Raw genomic sequence first — 15764 nt, 5'->3', positions numbered from 1 at the left:
TGGAATCAACATTTGATCATATGCCCTCATTATTCCAGGGCACATTTTCAACCTCAAAGATCTGGATAGACTCACCTGTGTCAAGATGAGCTTTAAAAAAATCCAGGGAAATGGAATAAACTATGAACCATCTGGAATCCAAGTTGTTCAAGTGTACCAAATGTGAATTCTTCAGCATCATTTTCAGCTTCTTTCTTAATAATTATTAGAAATATACATAACTCTCTAATGGGGGAAGGGACTTTAGAAACTTTTTATTTTAAATTTGACATAGATATAAATTTGTAAGAGTAAAGCCTATTGGGATATATTATAAAATCTTGGTATAGTGGGATGTGATAAAGTAGTTGGCTTCTCATGGTTAATATGCTGAATTGAAAGCATAAAAGAGCAGCCATTTCTCTGCCTACAGTGATATGAAGAATCACTGCTCCAAGTCTTCCCCCGCAAAAAAAGGCCTTTATGATATAAAAACGATGTTATTTTACAACTACCTAGTAGGAATCCCCAACCAGGTTTGAGGCTCTCTCCATTGGAAGGGTATAGTTATCAAATGTACTAAATTCCTTTTGCATCCCAGGTATTATTTCATTGAATTCCCTGACACTATGAATGAAAAAAATATTCAAATACTTAATTTTAAATGAAATAAAAATTAACAGTCCCCTTTCTCTCATTAGGACACTGTGGCATTAAAATATTCAGGCCCGGCCATATTTTTTCAAAGATAACGTGGTATGCTTCAAATTAATATTTCCATTTGATTTTCTTTTCACATTTGTTATTTTATCCCATTCATGCCACTGTGGACATTTCTGGGGTGGGAGTTCAAGCCCCTCCCAAATTTTATAGTTAAAGAAAACAATAAGAAAATAGGAAATCCACCAGTGGTGTCATCACCTAAACATAAATATGCACTATATGGTTAGCAGAAACTCTCTAATGAAAGTACTTTCATTATAAGGAATAAATGGATGGTTAGATGGATGGATGTATCTCAGCAGAGAAGGAGAGAGGTCCAAGGCATTGACCTCTTTCCCCCTCCTGCTTAATGTGGATAGGTTCTATTCAGATATACTACTAATCAAGAAGCTTTCTAAAACACAAACGGTTAGCTTTTCAAAGGCTTTGAGAAACAACTTTGCAGAATTTATAAAATTTGACAATTCTTTCAAAAGAGAAGCATATCCTTTTCTATGCAGATATCCTCTAGATATTTTTCTACTCACAGAAGATTCAAGCAGTGCCAACTGTTGATTTTAAATAAATAGATCCATGGTGAAATACTAGTCAAATTTTTATGTTTTCTCCAAGCCACAAAAGGAATTCAGTTGGACTTATATTTCTTGGGGTATATGATTGCACACCCTAATTATTTTCACTGGAGAACTTCCAAGTCTTTATGAGCATGTTTCTGAAATTCAAAAGCCCAAAACACTAAGTATGAACACACTATATGCTGATACAGAAATTGGTGGTCTAAAAAGAAAATTGAAACAAGTACTTATAGCCAAATGTTGATTGGGATATAGTTTTCACTGACCTCCCATTTCTTACAGAGTTGAATGCTTACAAAAAAAAATATTTGTTCTCCAGATCATTTTAAATTTTAAGATGTTATAAATTGTCAAAATAAACATCTTTTATCCTAAGCAAATGTTAGTTAATGGGTGTGTTTCCCCCTGATGTGTCTATTTTAAGTGCATATATTTCATATGCACAAGAAAGGGCTAAATTAGGTATTTTTAAATTTTGTTTACTTACTGTCCATCAAGAATATCAGTACTTCATACTTATTTTCCTTTTGGCTCTTGGTTAGTGTCCCATCTTGGTTTAAGTATGGTTTCTCCTATGAGGATTTCCTAGGTTCAGGACCTTCACTCACTCACTCATCAGGAGTCCCACAGTTTTGGTATGTTCTTTTTCACATATCGTGAAGTTGTACAAGCTGATTTACATAAATGATAAATTAACTGCCTCTTAAGCATCATCATGAAAATGTGACAGGATTTCACCATCAGAGCTTTATTTATAAAGTTTTTAAAGCCTTTTCTGAACACATATATTGCTCCTTGCTTTTGGAAAGTATCTTAAAAGAAACCTTTTCCAGTGCAAGTGCAGAAAAACAGGTACACAAACCAAGCCACCACTGTAGAAGAAGAATAAAAAATTGCAATTCTATTAGGGCATGGACTTCCACATATTCACACAGTACTTGCTCTTTTTTTGTTCATTTGTTTGTTTTTTTTTTGTTTGTTTTTATTTTATTTTTTGCTTTCTTTTTTTTAAAAAAAAACAACACGTTTTTGACATCTTTTTTTCTGGACATCTAATGACAATGCAAGTGAAAAACATCACATTGGGTAAGGAGCTTTGAAAGAGGTTTGAATGCAAGAGGGACTACTCTCTAACTTAAAAACCAACACAACACTATGAAGAGGGAGTGTGCACCTTTGAGAAACCTTTTCTTCAAAGTGAATGCACAAAATGAGGGGATTCACTACTGGCTCTTTCGCTTCACGGTAGAAGTGACCACTTTATGGCCACTTTGACATTGCTGCCCTGTTTGGGCTGCGATTCAGGCTTACAAATAAATTACATAATCTTAGGGAGTAGGAAAAAGGCTTATAAGAAGTTTCTATTCATTGGAAAGTTAAAGAACCCCCACCCCATTTGACTGTCTTTCTTCCTTCTTTCCTGTAGCAGAGTTTTCAGTCTTACTCATGAGGGAGATGGTGCGGGGTAAGGCTTGCAGTCCTAGCGGCTGCTGTTCTTAATTGCTTCCTTTGCAGCGATAATCAGAGGAGTCAGACTGGAGAGAGGCTTGGCTAATTTTAAAAATGGATGCTGCAAAAGAAAAAAAAAAAAGGAATAACTGGAATTCTTTCATCCAAACAAGTATAGTACTTCACATTCTCAAGCAGCCATTTTTTTATTAAAATGTATTTGAGCACCCAATTAAAGATTATTTTATCAAAATAGTGCCAGCTTTTGTCCTTTATTTATTTTTTTAAATATATTTTATTGATTTTTTACAGAGAGGAAGGGAGAGGGATAGAGAGTTAGAAACATTGATGAGAGAGAAACATCGATCTGCTGCCGCCTGCACACTCCCCACTAGGGATGTGCCCGCAACCAAGGTACATGCCCTTGACCAGAATCGAACCTGGGACCCTTGAGTCTGCATGTCAATGCTCTATCCACTGAGCCAAACCGGTTAGGGCTACTTTTGTCCTTTAGATTTTTTTTTCCGCTTCAGTATTATGAAATCCTCTGGAAGCTGACTGGCAGAGCTAGAAACTCAGAGTTGGGGTTGTGTAAAATCTCAGTGTTTACAACAGTCTGACTTTCTGAATTTTTTAAAGTGGTGATTTTATTAAGAGCAGCTCTCATGCTTGAAAAAAATGTCTTTGACCTTGACCCTGAAAACAGTGGCTTCCTAACTGCTAAATCCAATACTGTGCCTCCATCATTTCTCTTTTAGCCCCTCTACAGTACTTAATACAAGTGAACATCTCTTCCTTCTTTGAGATGGTTTCCTCTTTGGGGGCCTGTGACATTTACTATCTTGATACTTTTCTACAAGCATGCTCACTGGCTACTCCCTCGCCATCTTCTTCCCTGTTTTCACCGCCGTCCACTTCCCACATATTAGAACTTAGCTCTCAGCATCCTCTCTTTCTAATTTAATTCATTTGGGAGATCATTTCAACCTCTCATCAGCTTTATGGAAATGACTCCCAAATCTATATTGTATGACCTAATCTCTTTCCTTAATTTTGGTCCTATTTTTCCAATTGTCTACTGGATATTTCCTTTTAAATGTTCTTCTGTCACCTTGAATTCAACATTTAAAAATATATGTTAAGACTCCCACACAGGTTCCTCTTGTGTGATGTAAACCATAGGGGCTTTGGATTCAGAGCACCTAAATTCAATCCTCTTCTCTGCTTATTACAATGGTTAAATCATGTAAGGTAAATAACAGTTCCTTGTAAACTACATAGAAGCAAAGACATGTTTTTGCCATTGCATTATCCTATATCACTTTTGCTTTTATTGAATGCTACCATTGGTTATATATTCTGAAGTCACTTTTATCTCCTTCTGTCTTATGTTCTACATGAAATAAGCTATCAAGTACTTTCTTCTCAATGCTTCTTACAATGGTCTCATGCTTTCCCTAGTTCAGGCCTAATCAACTTTAATTTTGAACTATAACTATAATTTCCCCTTGATCTTCCACCTCCACTTTTAAATGATGCTAATTCTTATTGCATACTATCAGATTAATCTTCCTAAACAAAGCTTTCATCATTTGATTCCCTCAGATATCTTCAGTATTTCCCCACTGAAGATATCTGAGGGAATCTACAGTCCCAACTCTTTAGCCTGGTGTCAAGACCCTTTATTGTTCTATCTCCTGTAACTTCCCACTTGAACTCTTCAGCTATACTTTCCGTTTTCTGTTCCCTTAAACCTTGCCTACATACCTTTGGTCACACTATAGTTTTACCATCTGTAATTCCTGCCCCCTTTTTCTTCAACCTATCTAAAACTGATCTGTCCTTCAAAGCCCAACAGAACTCCTTCCTGTTTACAGACATTTTCTGATCACCTATACAATCATGGCCGTCATTGGCTTGAATGAGTCTTGAAACAACCTTGCATTATTACTTTTTTGTACCCAAGGAGATTGTGAACTTCTGGAGAGGAGGAATCACACCCTTAAGACATTTGTATCACCCACTGCACTTAAGCCTTGCAAAGAGGAGTTTCTCAATAAATATCAATTAATGAACAGAGGACTGCAGGCCATACAGAAAGTCACACAAATACTTAATACCTGTCTTGTCTCAAGCCTACCAGTGGTGTGAATGTCATGTACCTCTTTCCTTTCTAACCTCTAAACTGGGCATAGATAGGCTCAAGTCAGAGAATGAGTTATATGGACTTAAGACGATATACAGGTTATTGCATATATATATATATATATATATATATATATATATAGAGAGAGAGAGAGAGAGAGAGAGAGAGAGAGAGAGAGAGAGAGAAAGAGAGAGGAAGAAGAAGAAGATATAGGAAAACAATATCTTCATTTATCCTTGGAACATGCATCAGGAGGTATATACAGGGTGGTGGGAAGAGTGAAAAGATGTATAAGTGAAGCACTCAAAAGTTCAGATTTTTCATCTGTAATTTCAGATAGGATTAGCTAGAGGATTAATAAAGAGCCATTCCAGATTTGACATTGTAGGTTTCTATGAGCGCCTGTGAAATATAGGTAGCAAAAGAGAAAAGGTATAGCTTCCTTAATTCCTTCAAGTTGGTTTATCCCTGGAGTGATTTGGGTTGGGGTGGGATATTTTTTGCCTGTCCCAGGAGGGAGTTCAGGAGTAACGGAAATATATATTGTTTTTGCCTTGAACTGAATCCATGGTTGTATCTTTTGTTTAAATTGAGTATGTGGTCAAAGTCACAGAGAGAACAATCAGTCATTGCTCTTGAATGTTACATAGCTTGTTACATTTCCCTGAGGAACAGTCCCCAGCAGTGAAGCTACATGTGTAATCATGAGCATGTGTTGCTTTATCAATATAAGTATGGACATACCTTGTTTTATTGCACTTCACTTTATTGCGCTTCATGGATGTTGCTTTTTTTTTGTAAATTGAGGGCAAGACTTCTCACCAACAAAAATATTATGACTCACTTTATTGTTATATTGGCTTTATTGTGGTGGTCTGGAACCAAACTTGCAATATCTCTGAGCTATTCCTGAGATATAGCTCTAAATTGGTTTGTGTGTTTGTGTGGTGGAAAGTCAGACAATCCAGGGCTCAAATCCCAGTTTACCACTCAATAGCTATGTAAGCCTTCATTTTACATCTGTAATTTGGGATAATAACACCTGCCCTATAGAGCTGTTGTTAGAATTAAATGAGATAATGTGGTTAAATAATTTGGTACATCATAGATACTAATTATTATTGTATATACTAGTCCCTGAAAGCCATGAAAAGGACAAATGGTTACAGAGGCACTCACCACTGGATGTTACTCACCCAGGCAAGCAGGTGCCTGCCATTTGGCATCACAAGCAAAGGGCTTTGACCAGTAAAGCTTTAGAGTAGCAAATGCCATGGAAATAATTGCATAGTTATGCAGAGAATTACCTCCAGCCAAGAGCACCTGCATACAACATCCAGGAGCACAAGTAAAGTTTAGAACAAAACAGCAACACCAGAGATTTACATTGTTTTTTTCCTTGCAAAATAAGACTCCAGGAAGAGCAAAGGAGATTTATAGATTAAACTGCCAACTTTTCAGAAGAAAGGCAATATGTCAATCAATCACGTATCAGATGCATGTCTATACTTATGTGCCTGTGGTCTATAGCTTAACTCTCACTAGATATCTCTTGACAGCTCTCTTGCTGTCACACATTGAAGTTATAAAAGCCCAATATAATGACTCTTTGTAATTGTCTTATTTTATTTTCACCTGCAAAAGCTCCTTGGCAGATCCTCGCCTATCCACATCCATCTCAAGACAGCGATTTAAAAAGTCACGGAATACAGCCGACAGTCTTTCTGGATTCTGGAGCTCTGGGGTTCCATTAGTAGCTATCAGATATAATGCCTATAGAAAAAAATTAGAAAAATCTATTCAGCACATGTACATATTAGGATTATGAGCTGGCATAGAAGGTACAAATCCAGTTTCTTCTTGCTTATACAGTAGATCTTAAAAATTATTGTATACATAATGGCATTGACATATATTTCAAAGTTTCTATAACATTTAGAAATTATTACTCTTGGCAGTAACTAAGGTGACAGTGAGATGCCCTATCCCCCCAAAATTGGAAATAATGTTATGAGGTTGTTCTGTGAAAGTTAAACCAGTAAAAACCCTTATACTATAATGAATGTGTGATGAACCACCTAGAAAATTAAACCAAGAATTGCCTGTGAATCTGTGCTCTAAAGAGTTGGGAAACACATATACATCCCATCATGTTGACCTGAGTATATATAACCTCTGGAAGGCATGGTTGCAAAGGTGATTGTATGTTTCCCACAATCACCTAGGGTGATTTAAAAAATTCGCCATACCCAGTTCTCAGCCAAGATCAATTAAATAAAAATCTCTGGGAGTGGAACTCAGGCATTGGTATTTTTTAAGCTCTCCAGGAGATTCCAATTTACAGAGAACATTGAAAACCAGTGGTCAAGGACTTGCGGCCCACTTAGTAACTCATAAGTACATAAATTAGAGAGCCAAAAAGTCCCATAGAGGGGGATTCTCTTGCATAGTAATGAGTGAGAATTACAATGCAACATGTTTATACAGAGTGAGATGAAACATTCTCCCTCCCCAGGATATTAAAAAAGCTCACATTTAAATACTCCAAACAAACAACTTCCTGTCCTTCACTCCTCCTATCTAATTTCAAATTCCTTTTATTGAAGAACAGCAAATGCAGGTGGCAGCTATTAGAACTTCCATGCCAAAATACAAGTCAGTGGCAAATCTAGTTTTAACTAAAAGGAGGTAGTATAGAAAAAGAATCCATAAACTGGCTTTTAGGAAGATATTGATTGGGGTAAAATCAAATGGTGCACATTCACAGCAGATAAATTAAGTTCAAACAGTGTTTTTAGTTCTTGGATAATTAGTGCTTGAAGCACATGTTCTCACAAAAGCATCTTAGTTCCCTTATTAAAAGAAAATTGGTTACTGCAAATTACATTTGCTGCCTCCTCCCAAAACTCTTCTTCCAACTGGCCACAATTCTGCCACACTCTGTCCTTTGCTTGTTTGCTTTCTGCTCTGTAGCCAAATCCAGCCCTAAATAAACAAATTTCTTTTCCTTCTTTCCACTCTGTAGATCTTTTTGCATATTATACTGTTTCATTTTTTCACATTTTGTTTAGTATTCTTAGCTTAATTCATTCTACTCCATATAATCTTGGTCCTCACAAGTACACATACATCTCTATCTGTCTTTCTCACCTCTCTCAACCCATGCCCAATTACCTCAGGAAATGCATATACCTCTTTCCATTCCATTTATGAAAAAAAAAACAACACACTTTGATAATAGTTGTGAAGGCTGAATGGTGCTAGTGATAAGTGTAGCCAGGGAGAAGAAAGGCCTTTAATTTTGAAGGAAAATCAAAAGTAATAAAGGAACCAGTGCTATGAATCTCTGCAGCACTTCCAAGAGTGCATATGTCCTCTTCTGAATTTCTATAAAAACAATGGCTGTGGTTTTTGTTGGGGGTGGGGCCAATGGTGGTGGGGAGGGGGTCTGGATTGGGAACCTAATAGATGACTCCTTCAGTTTGAATAGTGCTGATCTGCTTACCCTCGTCCCCCATTTAGGTATCAAATGCAAGGCTGCCTTTTACTCAACGCTATATCATAAGTATTGTTTGATGTTTTAAAAAATTCTTCAGAAATATTATTTTGAGGACTGCATAATAGTTAAGCATGGGGATATACTATAGTTAATATTGTTGATATGATTTTAAAAAGTTGAAAGGAAACACCAATATTTGAACTGTGGTTCTCTCTGGGTGGTAGGATTACTGGTGACTTAATTTTTAAAACATTTTTCAATTTTCCAACTTTTCTACAATTTTATTATTTTAAAATTGTAAAACATTACTTAAATTTAAAAGGCTGTGCTGTCCAATTTACACAAAAATCCTTATCTATTTCTCTCTGTCTTCCTAGGTTTCAACCTGCTTTTCATCAAGTACTACTACTTGAAGGAAACAAAAAGCCAGATGATTGATTTTTCAACTGTTGTTTTCCTTTAATTGCAACAGTAATATTTTCAACTAATTTCCATTACAAAAATCCACAATTTCAGTTATATTATGGTCTACACTGACCTTTGTGGACTAGCCTGGGAAACTACTCACTATGCATAATGCCAGTTCTATGGGAACATGCACTCTGAGTTTCAAATAATTAACTTAAAATGAACTTTTGGAACACATCCTGTGTGTCAGCTGTAAAAGGAAAACTGGTGCCCAAAGTCCTGAATATGAGAGACAAATACAGTTGTAGCCAATACAACAATCACAGCAAAAAAAGAATTTTACTGGCAAAGTTAAGTCTTAGATGAAGAAAGACTGAGGAAAACATATCCAGGCATGAGTGATCACATTTTGGTTTTATCTGAGTTAGTGAAAACTCAAGGAAAGTGAATGGGTATTAGAAATTTGACTAGAGATTTCCTTTTTAGTTGGCTTCTTCTTCTTCTTCTTCTTCTTCTTCTTCTTCTTCTTTGTTTTCTTCTTCTTCTTCTTGATTAAGGTATCACATATGTCTCTTATCACCCCATTGCCCCCCACCCCGCCCCCACTTGTGCCCTTATCCCCCTGGTGTCTGTGTCCATTGGTTATGCTTATATGCATGCATACAAGTCCTTTGGTTGATCTCTGCCTCTTCCCCCCTCCTTCCCTGCCTCCCCTCTGATGTTTCACGGTCTTATCAATGATTCTCTGTCTCTGGATCTATTTTTGTTCATCAGTTTAGTTGGTTGCTTCTTAAGAAACCAAGAATCATTCTTGAGTCCTCCTTCCTCAACCAGCAGCCTTCCTCTCCCCCACCCTTACTATAATCAGTCTACTAGTTTCTGTTAATACAACCTACAGAAATGTCTTTCATACCCATCCATTTCTCTTATAACCATTGTCTTTGCTTAAGGTTGAGTTTCTCTCAGGCTGTACCATAGCCTTCTGGTTGGTTTTCTTTACTCAAGCCTTTTTATTCTTCAATCCATTCTCCTTACCAAGCAATCCCATCAGAGATCTCATCATGCCATCCATAATTTTGCTTTGAAAAAAGTTAGTGGCTCCCCATGATTCATTGATGTGGTTTTCAATTGGGTTACCCACAGTTCCCCAAAGGACAGCTAAGAGGAAAAATAGGTGGAAGAGAGAGATAGGTATAGAGATTCTAGGACCCTGTGCCCACACATATCTGTTTCAATCTAAAAAATATTTCTTTTTTTCCCTATTTATTTATGCTTCCAAAACAAAGTTTCATTTGAACCACTGATCCAGAGGATATAGTAAAGATTCCCGAACAAAGCATATAACACCCTTAATGATTTGGAACCTGCTCACCCTTCCTGCCCATATCTATTTTTTTCTCACCTTGGAGTCATTCTTAGTCCCCACCCCCACACACGTGCACATAATGGTCAAAGCTATACACACCAATTTGTTAATAATTTCCATAACTGGAAATGTTCTTTCATATCTGCCTAAAATGCTATCCCCATTTCCCTTAGGTGCCTACTGAAATTCTACTTGTCTTTTAAGCTCTATTTCAAATGGCAATTCATTTTTACAGACTTTTCAATCTCTCCTAGGTAGATATGGTGATCAACCACCTCAGTTTTCTGGGGACTGTCCTAGGTTTCAGCACTGAAGTTCCCGTGTCCTTCAATACCAAGCAAAGTGGGACAGTTGGTCACCCTGCAGATTGAGTTAGCAATTTCCTCCTTTGAGTTACCACAGTCCTTTGTTCATATGCCCATTTTCACACTTTATTGTGTATACTTGTTATGTCTTTCTAGGTCTGCCATCCTGGACCATGAAGGTGGAAATCGTAACATGACCAATGCTGGATTTCATGGCAATGGACTCAAAAGAGGGGCTCAATAAATATTTCTGTTGCTGAATGAAATGAGAGCCAAAAAATATAAATAAATTTAACTGAGCTCGGGATATAACAGATGACATACAAAGTATTGAAGCACAGAACCTAAAGTAAACTATTAAACATATCAGAAGATACACTGAGAATGACATAAACAACCTTTTGTAGTTGAACAGGCCTGGCATGTGATAACTTCTAATTACTCCTTCCTCAGTGTGGGAGAAGGAAGAGAGATCCATGAGCAGTATATGTAAGGAGATTCCATTAAAGGGATGAAAAACTGGAAAAAGATGACCACAACATGAAAATCTGCTTTGGGCAAACCCAGAGAAGAAAGGGAAGAATAAGTGTCCTCCAGAACTTGGAACATAGTTCAGAAATTTAGTCTTCTCTGACTGATCTTCAACAGAAAAGGTGCTCTTCTTTAATATTCTGATATACCATTGAACAAAGTCGGTTTAATTCTTAAGTAGAGGTAACATAGGCCTTATGATCTATTGACATTATTTATAATATTAGAAAGACAACCCTTGGCCCCCAAATGGTGGCCTTATGCACTGAGATATACCTAGAAGTTTGTGATGCTCTGGAATTCTTAATAATTCAAACATCTTGGTAATAACACACAAACAACACAATTTTCATTGGCCCCAATGTGCAACTAAATTTACCTAAGTACTCAGAGAAAACTTTTTCACTCAGTTGAAGGAATAATTCATTTTACATTATTGGCAATTTTCTCAGCTAAAAAAAAAATCAAAGCAGTCATTTTAGAAGTTACCACATTTCTTCAAAATAATCCATATATAAATATTCATTAAGGCAGTTTTACAATAGGACTAACCATTTAGTTAAAAAGCTTCAGTTTCTGACTTTAGTTCATTGAAAGAGTTTATAAGTCTAGGTTAGAATGTTAGAAAACAAACTAGGGGACTTACATGGAAATATGTTAATAACCATGAGAGGCCCAAGCACTGATATAAAGACATACTTTACAAAGAAGATAGACTATGGTACAAACATTTCCTTTTAACTTGAATACTTGAGGCTCAAATTACATTTTTCCTATGGATATTCTGTTATAAATGGTGAACAGGCTCCCAACCTAGTTCATATAAAACTATTAACATAAAATGAAGTTTAACTATAAGACCAAGAAGAAAGGCTATTCATCTAAAGATAAATATCTATATAAATACTATGTGCATGGGGAATATTAATATCTAACATTTACTGAATAATTACTATTAGCTCATTTAATCCGTACAACTCTGTGTAGTAGACTCAATTATGATTCCCAATTGACAGATAAAAAAACTGAGGCCTGCAGGGTTAATATTACAACTAGCTTAATGTCACACACCTAGCAATGAGGGATTCAATATTTGAATTCAGGGAGTGTAAGTCCAGAGTCCATTCTCCTGACCACTACATAGAGATTGTACACAGTCTCTGAGGTAGGAATTCTCCTACCAGAGGCAGACAAGGACTCTTCAAACAATGAGGCATATGTGGACTATAATGAACAACATAAACTGATTAATAAAAACAGATCCAGAGGCAGAGAAGCATTGATCAGACTGTCAAACCTCAGAGGGAAGGCAGGGGAGGGTGAGGGTAAGAGGGAGAGATCAACCAAAGGACTTGTATGCATGCATATAAGGCTAACCAAGGGACACAGACACCAGCGGGGGGAGGGCATGAGCGGGGGGAGGAAGGGGAAGGGGGGCAGTGGGGGGATAAGGTCGCATATGTAATACCTTAATCAATAAAGACAATTTTTAAAAATGAGGCACACTAAGCATGAGTAACTCCGCCTCTTCCTCTATGGAGAAAATAAGCCCTCTTGAGGTTGTTTTTCATGTGCTAGGAAATGGTAAACAAAGGGCAGGTAGTCAGTTAGAGAGGTTTTATATTGTTTTCAACAGTGTCTATATATATATGTTGACAGTTTATAAGCAGCTTTTACTCTGGTTGTTACCTGCAACCTACTGCTGTCCTGATTCCTTTCTCATTTTAGAATTTTAAATTGCCTTTCAGTGTTTTATGAGAGAGACTTGGAAATGAATGACTTGACACCTTAGTTTACTCATGACCTGGGAAGTCAGAGGTTAAAGGCCAGAATATATTTCTGTCTCTAAAGTGTTTACGGATTTCATGAAAGGCCCTGACATTTCTTTCTTTCTAAGAAGAGAGTAAATGGGTCCAAATCTCCAAAATATAGCTTTATATAACTGATGTTGTAGTCTATACTTTAAACTTATTCAATCCAATAGTCCATTATGATTACTGAATAAACAATGTGGTCTAATTTAGCTTTCTACTTGTCTTGCATAGTAGTTCTCATCTGTTACCAAATTATTGGAATATTTTTGTTGTCTTTTAATCCTTAAAATATCATTTAAAATAACCTAATGTAGATCTACCTCCTTATATGTTGATGGTAAAAGGTAACTAGGTACCACTGACAGATTAGGTGTTGGCCTAGCTTTAGAGTGCTCCTTTCAACCATAAAGGGATGACCACTGCCTGAAAATAAATTCCAGATGACTCAATGCATATGCTCATTCTAATATCTCAGGATTAATAGTGCTTATCAAGAAACGTGGAGCAGGCTATGTGTACTCAGGAAGCAATCCTTGGCAGCCTAAGCATAACCCAAGGTTTAGAATCACAGGGGATTTGAAAGTGGGGGTGGGTGTAGAGATAGAAAAAGTAGGAAAACAAAACGAAGCAGGAGGTAAAGGAGAGAAACTATGAGAAGCAAAGGGAATAAGAGGACATAGGACAAAGACAGGGGTCAAAGGGTAATGGGGAGAGAAGGTGGCTAGTGGAATGAAGAGGAAGAAAAATAAAGATAAAGACTAGAAAATCAGTGAAGTCAAGGGGACCTGATTCTATTTCCCATTATATATACTGGCCCATATCTCTGGTCCTTTTTGCATAAAACATTTCAAAGCATTATCTATATTTGGTATATTGACTTCCTCACCTCCCATTTTTTGTTTAACTTACAACTAATTTATATTTCTAAGGTAACATTTAACATTTTATATTTGTTTATATTTCATTTCAGAATATTCAAGCAGGAAGAAACTCCCAGATTCTTTTCCAAATAACCATATTAGGATCAAAACAGCCAGACTGTGATATGATCTGTGAAATGTGCATTTTAGATTACATGAACTTATTTCAACTCATATTTTATATGCAGTTCCTCAGCTGAATAGCTCTGTACACAATAACATACAATTATTCCCATCACTCCACAGACTATACACCTTTGGTCTCTGCGACAGTTTTACCACTGCAGTGCTCTTCTCTGGCTTCTCCCCAAGGTTCCTGCAAGAGTGGGGTTGCCCAGTTTCACATCATAATCAAGTATCTTTACTTAGTAAGAAAAGGGAAATCTTTCCATTCTATGAGATACAATCTTTCCATTCTATGAGATTTAGTCAGGAGGTGAGGAGAGGTCTCTGAGAAGCTTTCTGAAGAGAACTTCTCTGGAACTACTCCTAAAAACTATGCACACTCAAAGCATGGCCCTTCCAGCAGTCAGGGAAGGCTGTAGCCTATCCACAGCCTAAGAACACAGAATCAGAGCAAGAGATGCTGAGCTTTCCCTTTTATTTAAGTGAATGTCATGTGGAAGCCCAATACACATGGAAACAAATTAAAAAGGAATTATTCTGGTAGAATCAAGTATTATATGACCTCCCCCTTGGGCACTTTAAGCCCAAGGAACTCCATGGAATTCCAGAGTCTCCTGGTAACCAATAATCTAACCAAATTCCACTTGTTTGAAGCCATAAGGAAATGGAGACCCAGCAAGAGGTAATCTATATAAGGTTATGGAGCTCCTGACTGGCAGACCTGGGAAAGTAATTTACTATTCAACTCATAATGCATACAGTTGGTAGTGACATTAGACAGTTCCTTGTCTGGTCTCCTCACATTCACTGGCTATGCCTAGATGAAAAGTAGTGATGAATTTTGCCATCTAAGCACTATGGCAATTCTTTACCAAAAAAGAAGAGGTAGAGGAACAGGAAAATGAGGAAGAAGGAGGAGGAGGAACAGAGGGAAAGAAAGAAAGAAAGAAAGAAAGAAAGAAAGAAAGAAAGAAAGAAAGAAAGAAAGGAAGGAAGGAAGGAAGGAAGGAAGGAAGGAAGGAAGGAAGAAAGAAAGAAAGAAAGAAAGAAAGAAAGAAAGAAAGAAAGAAAGAAAGAAAGAAAGAAAGAAAAGGAGGGGGAGAGAGGGAGGGAGGAAAGAAGGAAGGAAGGAAGGAAGGAAGGAAGGAAGGAAGGAAGGAAGGAAGGAAGGAAGGAAGGGAGGGAGGGAGGGAGGGAGGAAGAAAGGGGAATAAAGACATCCTGATATCCTGATTTTTGGCAATATTGTTAGAACATTGGATCTCCTAGCTATAGGCCTAACAATGCCTTAATCAGGTTAACTTTCTCTGCTGAGATGCTTGCGTAAGACATCTGAGTATCCTTTTATCATAATACAAAGACTCTTCTAAAATAATGTTAGAACCAGGTTGGAAAAGGTATACATGTATTTCAAAATAATAAAGGTCAGAAATGTTCTTAGTTATTAGGAAAACCCTGACTTTCTTGGTGAAGTCATTTTTTTTTTTTTTTTTTTTTTGCGAAAGCACAGATTTTAAAAAGCCATAGAATAAAACATGTGAGTGAGTATTTCAGCAGGCAAATATCTACCACCACATTCCATGCTTTGCCTATTTAGAATGAACTTTGATTATGAGGGACTTAACTCCTTAGTTATAAGTCTGATACCTATGGTCGCCCCACAGGGGCACTTATATTTCATAGCTGTTCGGAGATTTGTGGCACCATGATCTAAGCACATGCAGGTTGGAATCACACCCTGTGCAGCAGAAAGTAGTGGTAAATCACTACATGTTCTTTTCTCAAATTTTATCTTTCTTAACTTTCTTACTTTGAAAACCCTATGTTGAGACTTTCCACTTATTTATAGGGTCACCAAGAGTCTGAGCACAGCACATAAAGACAATCTAATAGGACAATAAACATTACATACCCTTGGCTTAT

The 15764-nt window shown here is 36.9% G+C and overlaps 1 protein-coding gene across 5 annotated transcripts in view; it reads right to left on the bottom strand.

Annotated features, from left to right (window-relative positions):
- Positions 1-1758: 1758 nt before the first annotated feature.
- The window catches only part of PAK3 (p21 (RAC1) activated kinase 3), a 367784-nt gene continuing 353778 nt past the window's right edge, over positions 1759-15764 (bottom strand). For all 5 annotated transcript variants that reach the window (XM_081115367.1, XM_081115363.1, XM_081115365.1 and 2 more), the window contains 2 exons: positions 6508-6645; positions 1759-2847 (listed from right to left, as the gene is read on the bottom strand). In XM_081115367.1, the coding sequence (XP_080971493.1) occupies positions 2758-2847; positions 6508-6645 (228 nt within the window). In that variant the 3' untranslated portion in view covers positions 1759-2757. The remainder of the gene's footprint in view (positions 2848-6507; positions 6646-15764) is intronic.

The sequence above is a fragment of the Myotis nattereri genome (genome assembly GCF_964212035.1).
Source record: "Myotis nattereri genome assembly, chromosome: X".
Taxonomy (NCBI): Eukaryota; Metazoa; Chordata; class Mammalia; order Chiroptera; family Vespertilionidae; genus Myotis; species Myotis nattereri.
The sequence above is the reverse complement of the archived record's forward strand: the minus strand, read 5'-3'. Positions and strand labels throughout refer to the sequence as shown.